This window comes from Trichoderma camerunense (genome assembly GCF_050948025.1).
Source record: "Trichoderma camerunense strain CBS 138272 chromosome Unknown V8C40scaffold_17, whole genome shotgun sequence".
NCBI lineage: Eukaryota > Fungi > Ascomycota > Sordariomycetes > Hypocreales > Hypocreaceae > Trichoderma > Trichoderma camerunense.
The window spans coordinates 131,924-145,746 of NW_028145353.1; the positions used below are offsets into that span (position 1 = coordinate 131,924).

The 13,823-nt window shown below is 50.7% G+C and overlaps 4 protein-coding genes across 4 annotated transcripts; 3 read left to right on the top strand and 1 right to left on the bottom strand.

Annotated features, from left to right (window-relative positions):
* Window positions 1-2,606: 2,606 nt before the first annotated feature.
* V8C40DRAFT_253079 (uncharacterized protein) lies at window positions 2,607-4,458 on the bottom strand. Its single transcript, XM_083217522.1, has one exon. It carries the CDS (start codon window positions 3,756-3,758, stop codon window positions 2,859-2,861), a length of 900 nt encoding a protein of 299 aa, XP_083069729.1. The 5' UTR covers window positions 3,759-4,458; the 3' UTR covers window positions 2,607-2,858.
* A 224-nt stretch (window positions 4,459-4,682) lies between these two features.
* Window positions 4,683-5,857, top strand: V8C40DRAFT_253080 (inorganic phosphate transporter Pho88). Its single transcript, XM_083217523.1, has 3 exons — window positions 4,683-4,844; window positions 5,020-5,180; window positions 5,297-5,857. Exons 1-3 carry the CDS (start codon window positions 4,825-4,827, stop codon window positions 5,695-5,697), a joined length of 582 nt encoding a protein of 193 aa, XP_083069730.1. The 5' UTR covers window positions 4,683-4,824; the 3' UTR covers window positions 5,698-5,857.
* A 224-nt stretch (window positions 5,858-6,081) lies between these two features.
* On the top strand, window positions 6,082-7,794 carry V8C40DRAFT_74414 (DNA repair protein RAD14). The gene is made up of 3 exons (XM_083223379.1): window positions 6,082-6,326; window positions 6,390-7,035; window positions 7,116-7,794. Exons 1-3 carry the CDS (start codon window positions 6,243-6,245, stop codon window positions 7,538-7,540), a joined length of 1,155 nt encoding a protein of 384 aa, XP_083069731.1. The 5' UTR covers window positions 6,082-6,242; the 3' UTR covers window positions 7,541-7,794.
* Window positions 7,795-10,495: 2,701 nt separating this feature from the next.
* Window positions 10,496-12,128, top strand: V8C40DRAFT_74419 (uncharacterized protein). Its single transcript, XM_083223380.1, has 3 exons — window positions 10,496-10,698; window positions 10,779-11,441; window positions 11,550-12,128. The coding sequence occupies exons 1-3, from the start codon at window positions 10,623-10,625 to the stop codon at window positions 11,924-11,926; spliced, it is 1,116 nt and encodes a 371-aa protein (XP_083069732.1). The 5' UTR covers window positions 10,496-10,622; the 3' UTR covers window positions 11,927-12,128.
* The last annotated feature ends 1,695 nt before the right edge of the window (window positions 12,129-13,823 follow it).

The window sequence follows — 13,823 nt, forward strand, 5'->3', positions numbered from 1 at the left end:
TATCCTTGACTGTCATGGGTAATGTTGGCAGTTCGGTTCTTCTCCGTGCTGGCACTATCCAATTCCTTCATTTCTCATGGATTGGGAATACGTTTCCTGATCCCCAGTGTCAATCATCGTCATGGGGTCATTAGCTAGAGGGCCTAGATCTGTCCACCCAAGACAAAAGACCTCATCTAATATCCCGGTATGACGCAACGACTACCGAACCAACACATCTTCACGCGCTCTTTAATTAGAACAAAGACACAACCCCAAACACGCAAATGAAGAAACGAAACAAAAAAAAAACGCACGGTAAAGTCACAGAAGCGTTGCAATTAACTCACCCGGGCGAGGATGCGCATTCGACGGGCTTATTCCGGCAGACCGAGAGCGAAAGGCACAGCCATGCCGGTCACCTGCGCCGCTCCGGACCAAACCAGTGTGAATAGGCGCCATGGTTGCCCTATCCAGTAGTCTGGAGTATAGCCGTAGCCGAACAGTAGCGTCGCATTCCCGGCATGGGCTGAGCCAGTTAGCCTTCATCCTTCCATTCATCTTACACCGCATGCTATCACGGAATGGAGTACATGTATGTCTAGGGTGAGACGGTATGTGATGCTGTCATACGGAGTTCGCTTCCCATGAGCCTCGTAGGGCTGCATGGCTTACTACGTAGTACAATAACGAGTTTGTGGTGTTTTTTCAGGTCTCAACTGTCATCACTTCTTTGCTCTTTGGCTTTGCATTATGAAGCAGATCGTATATAAGTCGTACCAGGGGTGGCGTTGGTTTGATTGGGCGTGGCAATCTCACCATGATCGCCATGCATCCTCTTGTGGTGATCCGTGAGGCGAGGAGCTGATATCAGGCTTTTGCCGTAGTGCATCGGATATAGCTCCTATTTGACGGATAATTGGAGGTGATTTTAATTCCCTCCTGGAGGCGAATGGGTGAATATGCCTAACCATTGGTCATTTAACATCTCCCCATCAGAGAGGGTCCCGTCGTTACATGTATGAAAGGCACTCCGTAACCCCGCGGGGAAATACTAAACAAATAACACCTTGCTCTCCGCCTTACTTCAAGAACCATGTCGCCAGCAAAATAGCCACTACATGCAGGTACTGTCCAGAAACTGCACCGAAACTGCACCGAAATTCCAAATTGTGCTAGTCATCATCATCCCACTTAAGGATCTCCTGTCTCATCCCTAGAGCCTTATGCTTACCGGGTAGCGTATCGAATACGCGGTGTGCGGTAAGATAACAAAATCAAGAGGCCCGTATTACTTTATTTCGTCTCGTCTCGTCTCGCCGGATCTCTCAAGTGCCGTGCCGTCAGGATTACGATACGAGGATGCAAGAGGTTAACCGCCCGCGATACGAGTCCGTCATACGATACGAGTGGCATCCTCCTTTTGGGAACCTGGGACAGACTATTTGAGACGAAACCTGGAACGGGAAACCAGGACGGCGGCTTTGGTGGCGGCGCTGGCCTGCGCCACAGCCGAAGCCCCGTACCGGACATGGTCGCCCTAGAATCTATTCGGATCCGAAAGTACGGGCAGCTTGAAGGGCTGGATTGTTCACCGGTGATGGCTTCTTTGGTGCATGCACATTAGTAAATGATCTCTATTCGGTACCTAGATAGGCAACAAAGCGTAGGCATGTTACGGTTCGCAGCGTCTTCATACGCCCCCTCCCCTCTGGCATTAGCATATGCATGTGCATGCTGCTACTGCACTGATGATAATGTTCCGGCGCGAGGACGCTCATGCAGCCACTTACATGCAGCGCCGTCAATCACGCGCGCTTTGGCTCAATACGAACTCTTTTCAGAACCGAGAACTTGTGCAAGTCATACATGTAGGCAGTCTCTCCAGGCATCCAAAGCCACATGCTCTCAATTATTTATTTTTTAACTGTTCTGGAGAAGAGAAAGAAAGCAGGTAATTGAACATCTGTCAACTGTTGCCGAGGTTAAATGCAACTTGTTCGCCAAAAAGGGTATTACACGAATGCTGTATCCTGTCTTGAGTCATTAGTTCTCAAGAAACCCACGGTTTGCGCGCTTTTAGACAGGAACATGCAACTCTCCAACAGCAGAACAGGGGCTAAAACCAGTTACAGCACGGCATGCCGAAAAAAGTTCCTAACTAGGCGGAGCACAATGCTTAAACGGGTTCTCGGTAATTGCCAGATTTCGTTACTCAGGGCCCAGTAAGCGGGATAAAACATGCCACGAGCAAGGCGAAAGAGTCTTGGGGGTTATAGTCTAAGAGCAGCAGCACTTTGTGTGAGAGAGTTGTCAACTGCGGCTGTCAACCACCCTGGTGTTCTGCCTAAAGAAAAGTGGGTGCATGAGTCACGGTATAGATCTCATTTCAACGGCGCTCTGCACACAAAGATGGCGTCTCGAGATTTTCTGCCAGTTTTTAATTAAACGAACCCTGGTCTCGGGTTTTCTCCATCCGTTGTGGGGAGGGGGGGTTGGGGTTGCCATGTGCGCGTGTGTTGCATTGTGTCTCGGGAGATGGACAATCGGAGAGTTTAACGATGACTGACTGGTGGAACTTTTTGGGGGGGAGCTGTTGCAATCACGACGACGACGGGCGTTTGGGATACGAAACTCGATGATATTGTGATTTTTCTCGATAAGGGCAGACGAGCCCATGCTACTTACAAATAAACAAGCAAACATGAATAAAAATAGATCCAAATACTACCTAACAAAAACCACTCAAACTCAAACTCATACAAGTCTATCATACTACCATGTCATCTCAAGCTGAAGTCGTCACAGCATCCATGCAAAAACATCCGTTCCTCTATCTCCTCCATTCTGCCTCGTCATAGGCAACTCGGCTGGCATACTCAGTGACCGCAGCAAAAGTCCATGACAACGAGACACTTGGCATTGCGCCTCAGTTCGCCTACCCGAATCTCCTGCGTCAGCTCCTCGAGAAGGTCATTCTTCCATCGCACTTGTACATCCTTCTCGTTGTGGCAATCGACCATGTAGAAAACGTCGTCGATCGTGGCCTTGGAGTCGATCGTGATGGTGTACTTCTCTCCGTTGCGAGCGCGGTTCCTTCCGTCGCTGGTGTCGATTACCTCGAGTCTGAACTCATCGGAAGCCGGGGGAGGAGGGCAGACGTATGAAAAACTGCCCGGCGGTAGACAGTTGGCAGGGAGGCAGTTGGCAGGGAGGCAGTTGGCAGGGAGGCAAGGGGCAGGAAGGCAAGGAGGAGGGAGGCAGTTGGGAGGCATAACCGGCCAGTTGCAATTGGGCGGTGCGTCCTTGTAGCAGCATATCATCGGATAGCAGTTTGGCGCGGGCATCGGGGGGATTGGGCCGGTGCAGTAGCATACGTATGGCTTTGCTTCTGGCTCCGGCACAGCGATTTGGACAAGTTCCGGTTCATAGCGGCCGTTAGACGGGTGATCATCGTGATCGTGACCGTGACTGTGGCCGCCACAACCACCTCCTCGCCTCCCGTGAGAGTGAGAGTGAGAGTGGTGGGAGTGTGATTGACGGCTCCTGCCCCGAGGAGAGTGAGAATGAGAATGACCGCCGCCACACATTTTCCAAATGGTTTTCGAGGTTGTCTTGGACTTTGTCTTGCAGGTGGTTTTGGACTTTGTCTTCCAAAGAGTAAACATATATCTTGTGTCAGAAGGGATATATCGTGCTGTAGTGACGGATATGGATATGAATTCCTTGGTGTGATATCGAGAGAGGAGAACAGTCTCCGACGACGAGATAACCTCCATCTTAAATACTGCAATTCGGTGATGTTGAAATTGGTCGTGTGGTGTTTTTAGAAACTCTCACTAACATGATGGCAAAGCGGTGGCTTTGAGCCTTTGATCACAGGTAGAGAATCCATTGAAGAGACGAGGGAATGATGCAAGAGTTGTCAGTGGCCGTCTTTGAAGAATCGCCGTTTTTGGAATCCTGGTGGAGTAGCATCTTGGGATTTCGACGATTGTCTTTGAAGAGTTGTTGCTCGTGCATTCTGATGGAGTTGAAGCACGGATGACTCTCAACAGCGCTCTTTGAAGAGGATTGTCCATGATATCGCGGTGGCGCAAGAGCAGTGGGATCCGTTCATCACATGGGGCAGCCATAAATAATCTGCTGTTATGTCATCACAAAAAAAGAATAGTAGTCCACTTCCATGTTTGACATTTCCATTGTCGTGTAAGTGTTTTGCTGAGGCATGGCTGATGCTTCTGGAATGTAACACAAAGGACGTTGAAAATCCGGAGCTGTAAAACGTGGAGATTGGGTTACGCGTGCACGTGAGATTCAAGAAACAAAAGAGATAAAAGCGAGGGAAAAGTGTCTTATCCGACGCATTCGGAAATCATGAGCTTTTGATGGCTTGAGTCTCTTTGAGAGAACTGGAGGCATTGGCCAGATGCAGTTCTGTGCTGCTTATTCTTGTGTGCAATTCCTATTATTGGTACCTGTATGGAGTATGGATGTTCTAATTCAAGGGACAGTAACAGTAACAAGAGCCCAGCCAATCTCAATCGAAGGCGTCGGAAACAAAAAGAATTGGCTGCACGCCTTCACCCGCCGCTGTTGGCCTTATCTGCCAATCTGCTTGGAGCGGGGCCCCGATTCGCCCCCGGAAAAAGGTGGTGCCCATCGCCGGAAAGGCCAGCGAAGCCCCAAAAAAAGTTCTGGTATAAGGACAAACGAAACGAACCTTTTCCCTTACAAAGAGGAACATTCCATCGCTCTCAAGCCAGCATCCGGGCCTCTTTTTTGCTTGCCACTTTCCTTTTGATTGTTCTTTTGACCATCACTGCGCTTGCAGTCGCCGCCAAAATGGGTATCAGTCCTCAGATGTAAGTACATACAAGAATCGCTTCGGTTGCGCTCGTTTGTCGCAGAGACGAGAGACGAGGTTCGAGGCACGAGAAGAAAGACGCAACGAAAAACCTCGTCGCAAGACACGGCGCGACAAACGATGGCGACTTCGAGGAATACGCATTGGAACATTTCGCTAACTCCCCTGTCCAGCACCAACCTCATGATCATCCTTGGTATGATGCAAGTCACCAAAAAGATCCCCTTCGAAGACGAGAACGTGCTCAACCTCGTCCGCGCCATCTACATTGGCAGCAACGTCATCATCGCTGCTCTCTATTTTTACATCCAGTTCCAGATCAACAAGAAGAAGGGTACGTCTCTGACTCATGGGCGGTCTTTGAGTTGATGCTGCGCAAAAGCATTGGCTCCCGGACCGCTGCCTTTTTGTCTTTTTGTCCAGTCCTCTAACATGCGTTTCTTTGTCTAGACATGACCACCCTCAAGTACGTTGAGCCCGCGCCCATGGGCTCTTCCGAGGAGGGCAAGCTCGTCACCACCACGATCCACGCCTACGACTCCAACCAGCTCCGCCAGCTCTGGCGCGGCCAGCTGATGGGTATCGCCATGATGTCCTTCATGCACCTCTACATGAAATACACCAACCCCCTCGTCATCCAGAGCATTATCCCCCTCAAGGGTGTCTTCGAGGGCAACCTCGCCAAGATCCACATCTTTAACCAACCCGCCTCTGGCGATCTCAAGCGACCCTTCAAGGCCGCCCAGGGCTTCATGAGCGCCATGCAGGGTGCCAACGGCACTGTCCAGAGCGACAAGAAGGCTGTCGAGGCTGCCGAGAAGGCCGGTCGCGGCGGTGCCAAGGAGGAGTAAAAGGATTCTACAGAATAGATGTATCATATATGAGCAGGCAAAAAAGGCTCTTCTGGGCGCGGGTTCGGATTCGATAATGTGTACTACCTTTGTTTTGGCATATATATTATCTGGCGCTTTGATCTTTAATCATACTGGTCCGTAATGATTAATCTCTGACATCTCATTTTGTTCCTTGCATTTTGCATGTTTAGTGACGTATCCTGATGTGACCATTCTTATTTCGCAGTGCTTCCCTTGTTTGCTCATTATCAATTTAGAAGTATCGAGAATGGAATATAAAGCGCCAACTTACCAGGTACCTGATACTTCCTGATTCGTTGCCATTGCCTCAAGTTACCAAGTCACGTTACTTCGCGTTAAGTGGGCGATTTTCTAGAGTCACGTCTTTTGCCCCTCCCGCGCCTCATTCTCCCGCGCTTCATATTTCAACCGTGCATCACTCACAGTTTTAAGCTCCTGCAAGTTTTCGCGCATTTGTTCTACTTCCGAGTCTTGATAATTTGTTCTTTTACTGCATCTGCGAATTTCGATACATATACACAATGGAGCGTCCAGTCACGCCTCCAGCAGCTGCGACCAGTTCGCAAGCTACGTCATCGAAAACCCCAGAGATGACAAGGCGCATTGTACGTTTGCTTCCTAGATATCTAGAGGATTCCCCGGCTAACCAGAGCACAAAAATCCTACAGGAAGAGAGTCGCCTACGAGCCAAAGCCATCCGTGAACAGCGAGAAGCTGAGCAGCGAGCCTCGGGAACTGCGGAGGTGCTTCCCAAGTCAGCTGCTGGATTCATACCTACCGAACATGTGCACGTCTCGAAACCCGCAAATGGAAAGCGGCCACTCAACGAAATTTCGACGGGAGATATTGCGGCTGGCAATAATCGTGATGGGCGTAATGTGGGAGACGAGGCCGCCTTGCGACCGGCAAAGAAGTTTACCAAATTTGTAGACTACAACATGAGCTCGATGACGGACACAAAAGGTGGCTTCCTCTCTATGGAGGACGACCCTCACAACTATGCACTAGGTGTTCAGAAGCCCGGTCAGGCAGACGAGTCGAGACCGAAGGGCATGACGATCCAAGAATGGGAAAAGCAAAAAACGCTACAAAACTTGAGGAGGCTAAAAGCAGGCCCCTTCGAACCGGGCATCAGTATTCTGGACGACCAAAAGACAAGGAAGAAGTGCCGAGAGTGCGGAAGTCTGGAGATTGACTTTGTGTGGGAAGAAGTCTTTCACATCTGCGTATGCAACAAATGCAAAGATAAATATCCCGAAAAATATTCTCTGTTGACCAAAACAGAGTGCAAAGAAGACTATCTCCTGACAGATCGTAAGTCGAGCCTCGTTTCTCTTTCACGCAGATTGGTATGATTTGAAATACTGACGAGATTTCGCCTCCCCTTTTGACAGCCGAGCTGCGGGACCCCGAACTGCTTCCTCATTTGAACAAGCCAAATCCGCACAAATCCCACTGGCACGACATGATGCTCTTCTTGAGGTTTCAGGTAGAAGAATACGCCCTCGGCACGAAATGGGGTTCAGCAGAAGCGCTGGACGCGGAATACGAACGGCGCGAGTCCCAGAAGAAGGCTCGGAAAGAGGCAAAGTTCAAAGAGAAACTGCTAGACTTAAAGCGCAAGACGAGGACCGAAGCGTTTCGACGACAGGCAGGGACACTCGGCAACAAGAATGGGGCACCAAGCAAGTTTGGCGATGCTGTGGGCGGAGGGGGCCGACATGTGCATGAATGGGGGCGAACGGTCGAGAACGAGGAGGGCATGACTGTCAAGACGTGCGTGACGTGCGGAATGGAGGTGGAAGAATTGGAATTCTGAGCGATGCTGCTCAATCGGATTCAACCAAAGGCCCAAGCACCCAAGTTCTAAGTTTCCTTGAACCACGTCTTCAGCCTAAGTTGATAGGGAGGTTGGCACAAGCTGGCTTGTCAACCCCTTAGCTCCATAGAGGAGTGGTGCGTCACCGCAATCAACCTTACGACAGCCTGCCAAGTTGTGACATCGAAATGATTTTCACAATTACCGCCGCCCTGACCATGCACTGCAGTCAAGTTGTTTGTCAAGCGAGGCGCAAAACTGGACCAGAGTGGGCTCCAAGTGAGCCCCTTTTACCCTGGCTGGCTGAAGATGCCTGTTTGCTTCGATTTGAAGTATTCATCTACCGACCAATCTCTTGGACCTACCGTTGGACCAGTTCAAGGAGCATCCAACCAATGACGAGCCAACCAAGGAAATTCGCGGGCTTTTCGTCCAATGAGACGCTCTTCAAGGACAGTCAAAAGTGAGACATCTCGTTACCTTGCTATTTTGCTTGTGACGAGAAAAGATGGATACGAAAGCACAATGCGGGTTGTGCTGGGCTAGGACTCTCTCCTATGAATGCAAAGTTCAATCATGCCATCACACATTTGAGCCCATCTTTCCTAACCCATTTGTGGGGTGTCGGCGTGAAAGCTGCCGCATAAATGACTGCATCGTAAGATTCGCAGCATCAAGGACAGCTATGTGTGCTGTCCCGCTTTTTGGAAGTCATAGACTAACAGGCATGCGAAAAACAACAGCCGAGTACCCAACTGTCACTCCGGTATACAGTCATCACATGTTTGACAGGACAAACTTCGTGCCGGGAAACCAACCGTCAATCAACCTCGGTGGGAGATCGGCTCTTGTAATGCTCCGTCCAGAGTCGATGACTGGCGCCCGCATGGTCTATCACATAAAGGTGGATATGCTATATATATTTCATCACACAGCCATCACTCATAAGCTATTCAGGGGGAAAATGACAGGTAACATGGCATCTCGTCGCATGCAACTACTTTTGGCCGCTTGACCTGTCGTAGGGCTGCGCCTGCGCTGATTATTGCCATTATCAGCACTCATACTCCATCACATTGACAGTGCTAGTATTCCTTTACGATGCACGGATCAGTAGCAGCACTGCGAACTCGTAAGCTTATGCTGGGCCGCCGCAGAGGCCACCCGCATCGTTGGAACGAAGAGATACATCCCGTTCATCGGATGCGCGGATCCGCCGCTACAGCAGCCTTTAGTAATGTCGATTCGATCAGATGGAGCCGTATGAGCAAATGGCACGAACTACTCCGTACGATGTTCCTTGTGACCGATGGATCATCGGAAAGCCAGCATTGCTATCATGAAAACACCAAGGCTTAATACTACAATGTGAGCAAGAGTCCATAGGCCAAGGCAGCATATTATACTCGACGAGTCTGAGCGATGCATGTAAAGGAGTGCTGTGCTTTGTCTGCTTCTTCTTTTCTTTTTTCGAGTGACAGCCTATTAATAGGCGATGGCCCGTCTGTTGGCCATTATTTCCCACTACGCCCATGATCCCTGCTTTGGCGACTTCTTTCTCCCCTTCTCTCGTACTCTATTTTCTCTTGTCTCGCGTATTTCCGTTTTGTGTCGCATGACACAGCTGCAAAACGGCAATAGCAGCATCGGATCGGCCTTTCTAACGAGATTGACACATGCTTTCATCAGATCCAATAGTCCTGTCCCTATTTGCTTTCCTTTTTCTTCACTATTCCTTTTCCATCTCCTGAAGATCAGCCTGTAGATTTGAGAAATCAATGTTTTTTGCCACAGCAATACGAGTGAAGAAGAAAAAGCAAAAACCCGTACAGCCAGAGAGGCGATGGCTGAGTCAAGAGACTGCGTCAAGTTTGAGCGACCCAATCGCGGAGGGTCCGACATGCTGCTGCGAACCCGAATTCTCCACAAGGCCGTCATGTCCAGGGGGCAACAATAAAACCCGCGGGCTTTCAAATCAGACCTGGTCAAAACGCTCGGTTCTTATTGTGTGCCGGGCTCGAGTTCTCGACCCAGCGGATCTTTTGTGATTACAGCACAATGACAAGAGAGATAGAGAAAGACAGCGTTTGCGACATAGTGCCCGTACTCGTACGAGCAAAGAAATGAGAATCCGCAGCTACCTTGCCAAAAAGGACTACGAGCGCTATTGCGAAGCCCATAAACAGCATCAATGTGGCCGACACCGCCATATCAGACATCCGAGGAAAGCCACTTTGTTCGAAGCACGCCGGCATCTATCCCCCAATGTTCCCCGCGCGCTTGCGGCGCTGGAATTCCAAAATGGTTCATGGCGTTGGCGTTAGCATGACTCCGGAAAGACTACTAAGCTGGCGACGTGCCTGGCCGTGGTGGAGAAGTGCTTTAGCCCAAGGGGCCAATTTTACCTTGGACAATCTTATCAGGCAGGCTGACCATCTCTCTTGGGATGGGACGCTCCGCCCGGTTTTTAGACTGGGCCTTATTGCGACGGTGACAGAAGGTCTGAAAATGCCTTTTCTTGTTTCCAAGGAAAAGGGAGGACCATGTTAGAGAATGGCCGGGTATGGAGAAGATGTCCGGGGGGGTGGAAGATTGCCCAAAGAAGCTACTGTACTAACGGAGAGGCCCCATCATGCTCACGGCCTGTTCCTGTTCTTGTTCCACCAGCCTCGACTGCGACGGGCGGCCGTCCTAAACGTGGGATGAAGCTGAACGTTGTGACGTGCATTCCGTTCCTGCTTTCCCACGTCCCCGGCATGAGGCTCCCCCCATCGGTAACTGCTAGCGGTGGCGTCGTCTATTGTGCACGAGGGTGGAGCAGCCGTTGAGGCCGGCTGTCGTTAATTACCAGTACTCTGTCCTAATGGAGTTGCAGAAGCACGGAGTACGAGGTACTTGGTTGTTGGCCTGGCCTGGGTTGCTACAGTACAAGTACAGGGTGCATCCCACCTCCTTATTAGTATCGTCTCGTCCCGGGCGCCCTCTTGAGACGAGAATAGTGCTTCGTCACTCTTCTCACATTGGCGTGGGCTCGGATATATACATGGATGGACGGTAATCGGGCTCAAAACACCACTACCAGATGGGATTTGGGGTGATTGAGGACTTCGGCATCGTGGCCAACCAAGTTAATTGGTCCCTAACTGCCTTTTCCATAGGTTTGACAAGCCCTTTCTGGCCAATATTCCATGTCATTTTTGCTAACTTAAGCTTCTTTTTTTCTCTTCTCCGCCTGTAGTCATCGTCGTACTTCGCCTCATCTGTCGAGCGTGTTTTCACCGAGGCAGATATGGCCGCCTCGGCCTTGATGACTTGGTAACCTTCGTTTGCCTCGTCATCCTCATCGTCAGCTGCATCTGCTCCAGCATTGGCATCAGCTACGGCCTGGGGCGGCGAGAAGACACTCTGGAGCCGGACCAGCTCGAGCAAGCCATCAAATGGAACGCCATCATTAACGCCGTCGTCATCTGGTCCTTTTCCCTTCCCAAATTCGCCATCATCGCCATCCTCAAACGAATCCTCGACTATGGAACTAAGACGACTGTGCTCTTCCTGAGCCTGGCCATCACTTGCCAGGCATGCTTCCTCGCCGTGTCGGTATGGTGGTTTGCGCAGTGCCACCCCGTAGCCTACCAATGGGACAAATCTATCGAGGGGGGCTCGTGTGCGAGCGGCGAGGTCTTGACGAGCCTGGCGTTTGCAACGTCGGCGTACTCGGCCTTTCTCGACCTTTTCTTTGCGTTTTATCCGATTCCCTTTATTATGAAGCTTAACATGCCTCTGAGAAACCGACTGGCTGTGTGCTTTGCTCTTGGGCTCAGCGCCATGGCATGCGCCGTGTCAGTCTACAAGCTTACAGTATTTCAAGATGCCTTTAGAGAGATGGAGCAGGATCGCACATGTGAGTTATCAACTGGGGGGAGAAGAGAGAACATGTGGAGTAAAAAAGAAAAAAGAAGAAAAAACTCTGGAAAGGATCAACATTGCTAATCTTGATATGACGATGCAGATTCAGTCCCATACCTCGACATCTTTGGTGTCGCCGAGGGGGCCTTGCTCATCATCGGCGCATCGCTACCCACACTGGGACCAATGTTCCGGGTGCTCAAATGCAAAGTCACCTCGTACGCAAGCAACAGCGGCCTGTCGCGCCAGTCTGGCGATCGCAGCCAGAACCAGTCGGGGACGCTCACCAGCAGCAACTGGCGAAGCAACAAGCGGGGCCACGAGTTCGACGACGAGGAGATTGCCTCGTCGGCAGGGATGCACTCGAGCGTCGATGACATCCCGCTCGTTGCCACGGCGAAGCCCGTCGCGCGATATCATGAAGATCCCTTCAAGGATCAACGACAGTCGGTCGATAAGCCGGCGGGGTATGCCTACTAAACAACACCTGAACTTCATGGCCCTCGTCGTTTGTGCCCCGAAAAAACTTGTTCGTTCAGGGAAATAGTGCTTGACGATCATCTGACAACGCCCCGTTTACGACTCATTTACACAATTTTATTTTACTCTTTTTTTTTTGTTACCCTTCTTTGTGTCTTTTCTTTTGTGTTGCTACCATGAACTAACACCCTCAATACCCCCTCTCTCTGCAGGCTAAAGAGGAGAATGGGTTGGGGGCATGGGAATCATGAAAAAAGAACAAGCGCATCGGCATCCGTCCGTCAAACTCGCACCGCAGTGGTGTGCGATAGGAGGTGTTTGCCCGGTGCAGGTTGATTCATACAAGGTAAATTGGGGGTCACCAGGACAGAGAAAGAGGGAACTGCATGCTGCAGGGGGCTAGTCAGGCACGGAGGCGTCGTTTACCGGGGTGGCTGAAATATACATGTAAGGTGTAATGTCCGCATACATGTGAGCTATCATCGTTTGGGAATAGGTGTCGGGAGTTGTCATTTTTTTTATTCGCCCCCCCTGGTCGACTTATTTGCAGTCCCGGCTGCGAGGTTGAGCCGCGGTCGAGGGAACAAGGGCAGGCGGGCCATTCGCTCCGCCAAAGAAAACGGGACATTTTTCAATTGGGAGGATGGATGGGAGGCTTACTATTGATTTGATTCTTTTTTTTTTTTGTCGTCGTGGGAGAGGGCGGAAACTGTCATTATCATAGAGGCTGGTTCAGAACCTGTACTGTACATAAAGCAAATATCAACTTGTTAGAAATTCACCATCAAGATCGCCACCCACGTGCCTCAATTTCCCAGCCGGATGGATACTGTACGTTCTTGAATCGCAATCACTGGAGAAAGAGCTGTTCAATCTACAGTAACGCAACTACTTCGGCGAAGTGCTCCTCGGCGTGCGGAGCTCCCCATCCCTGCTAGTCACAACTTGTGCCGTTGCAGAAGAACCAGGTGCCAGGTCTGCCAGGGACCATGCAGGTACTAAGAGCACTCAACACCAACTAAAAAAAGTCGCTTGACTAGGGGAGAGACGAGGGAAGGGAGGGAGGAAGCGAAGGACACCAAAGCAAAAGAAGGGCAAAATGGGCAAAATCCCGTTCGTATCGTCCCTCCCGTAGCGTCTCTTTTTGGGGCCTGATTTGCAGGCCCGCCTCGCCTTCTCTGCCGTCTTTTGACGAAGCAGCTGAGAATGACGGCAACAAACACGCCACTAGATCTCTTTTTTTTTTTTCCTTTTTTCGCCTTCGTAGCTAGCTGTTCTAAGTTGGAAATGTCTTGGATCGATTCCACCCGCAGGTGCCCGTTTTTCATTTGCATTATACGCGTACGCACTCCAAGACCAGCCCGCGCGCGCCATGTGTGATGCATCACATTCTAAGCTTTTTTGCCAAGAAAAAAACTTGGGGGAGGAGGTTGTGTTGCTTATTGCCGGTCCGTGACGGAGTTTCTGAAAAGGCGCAGCAATCTCGATGGGATTCTCGCACGCCATTTTGCCTGGATGACATATAGGATTCTTGTCACCTTTCAGTCACAGTTTAACCCCTTTGGAAGTGCGGAGAAGATGGATGACACCCTCTTTCCTTTTCTCCTTGCGCGTGCCTAGGTATCATCGTCTCACACTGTTCCGCCAGCCGTTTTGGCCATCACAGTAGCATTGGGCATATTCGTACCCCAGCCACAATGCTGCCCATGTTGCGACGGCACATGCATGTTCGATATAAATTGCCTTGCTAAACCCGGAGGCTTTTGCTGTATAGAATTGCTGATTCGGAAGGCTGCTACAGCCGCGCCCCCGGGCGGCCGCCCCCCGGCGCCGCGGGTGGGGGGCGCGGTCCCCGGGTGGAGGAGATTTGGGGCGGTAAATGTGAAGCCGAAGACCG

What these genes read in the sequence shown, in the direction of transcription:
- V8C40DRAFT_74419 (XM_083223380.1), top strand. Translation starts at nt 10,623, where the DNA reads ATGGGATTTGGGGTGATTGAGGACTTCGGCATCGTGGCCAACCAAGTT. An exon ending in CCTAACTGCCTTTTCCATAG is followed by an intron (nt 10,699 to 10,778) that starts GTTTGACAAGCC and finishes CTCCGCCTGTAG; the next exon opens with TCATCGTCGTACTTCGCCTC. An exon ending in GATGGAGCAGGATCGCACAT is followed by an intron (nt 11,442 to 11,549) that starts GTGAGTTATCAA and finishes ATGACGATGCAG; the next exon opens with ATTCAGTCCCATACCTCGAC.
- V8C40DRAFT_253080 (XM_083217523.1), top strand. Translation starts at nt 4,825, where the DNA reads ATGGGTATCAGTCCTCAGAT. An exon ending in ATGGGTATCAGTCCTCAGAT is followed by an intron (nt 4,845 to 5,019) that starts GTAAGTACATAC and finishes TCCCCTGTCCAG; the next exon opens with CACCAACCTCATGATCATCC. An exon ending in CCAGATCAACAAGAAGAAGG is followed by an intron (nt 5,181 to 5,296) that starts GTACGTCTCTGA and finishes TTCTTTGTCTAG; the next exon opens with ACATGACCACCCTCAAGTAC.
- V8C40DRAFT_74414 (XM_083223379.1), top strand. Translation starts at nt 6,243, where the DNA reads ATGGAGCGTCCAGTCACGCCTCCAGCAGCTGCGACCAGTTCGCAAGCT. An exon ending in CAGAGATGACAAGGCGCATT is followed by an intron (nt 6,327 to 6,389) that starts GTACGTTTGCTT and finishes AAAATCCTACAG; the next exon opens with GAAGAGAGTCGCCTACGAGC. An exon ending in AGACTATCTCCTGACAGATC is followed by an intron (nt 7,036 to 7,115) that starts GTAAGTCGAGCC and finishes CCCTTTTGACAG; the next exon opens with CCGAGCTGCGGGACCCCGAA.
- V8C40DRAFT_253079 (XM_083217522.1), bottom strand. Translation starts at nt 3,758, where the DNA reads ATGGAGGTTATCTCGTCGTCGGAGACTGTTCTCCTCTCTCGATATCAC.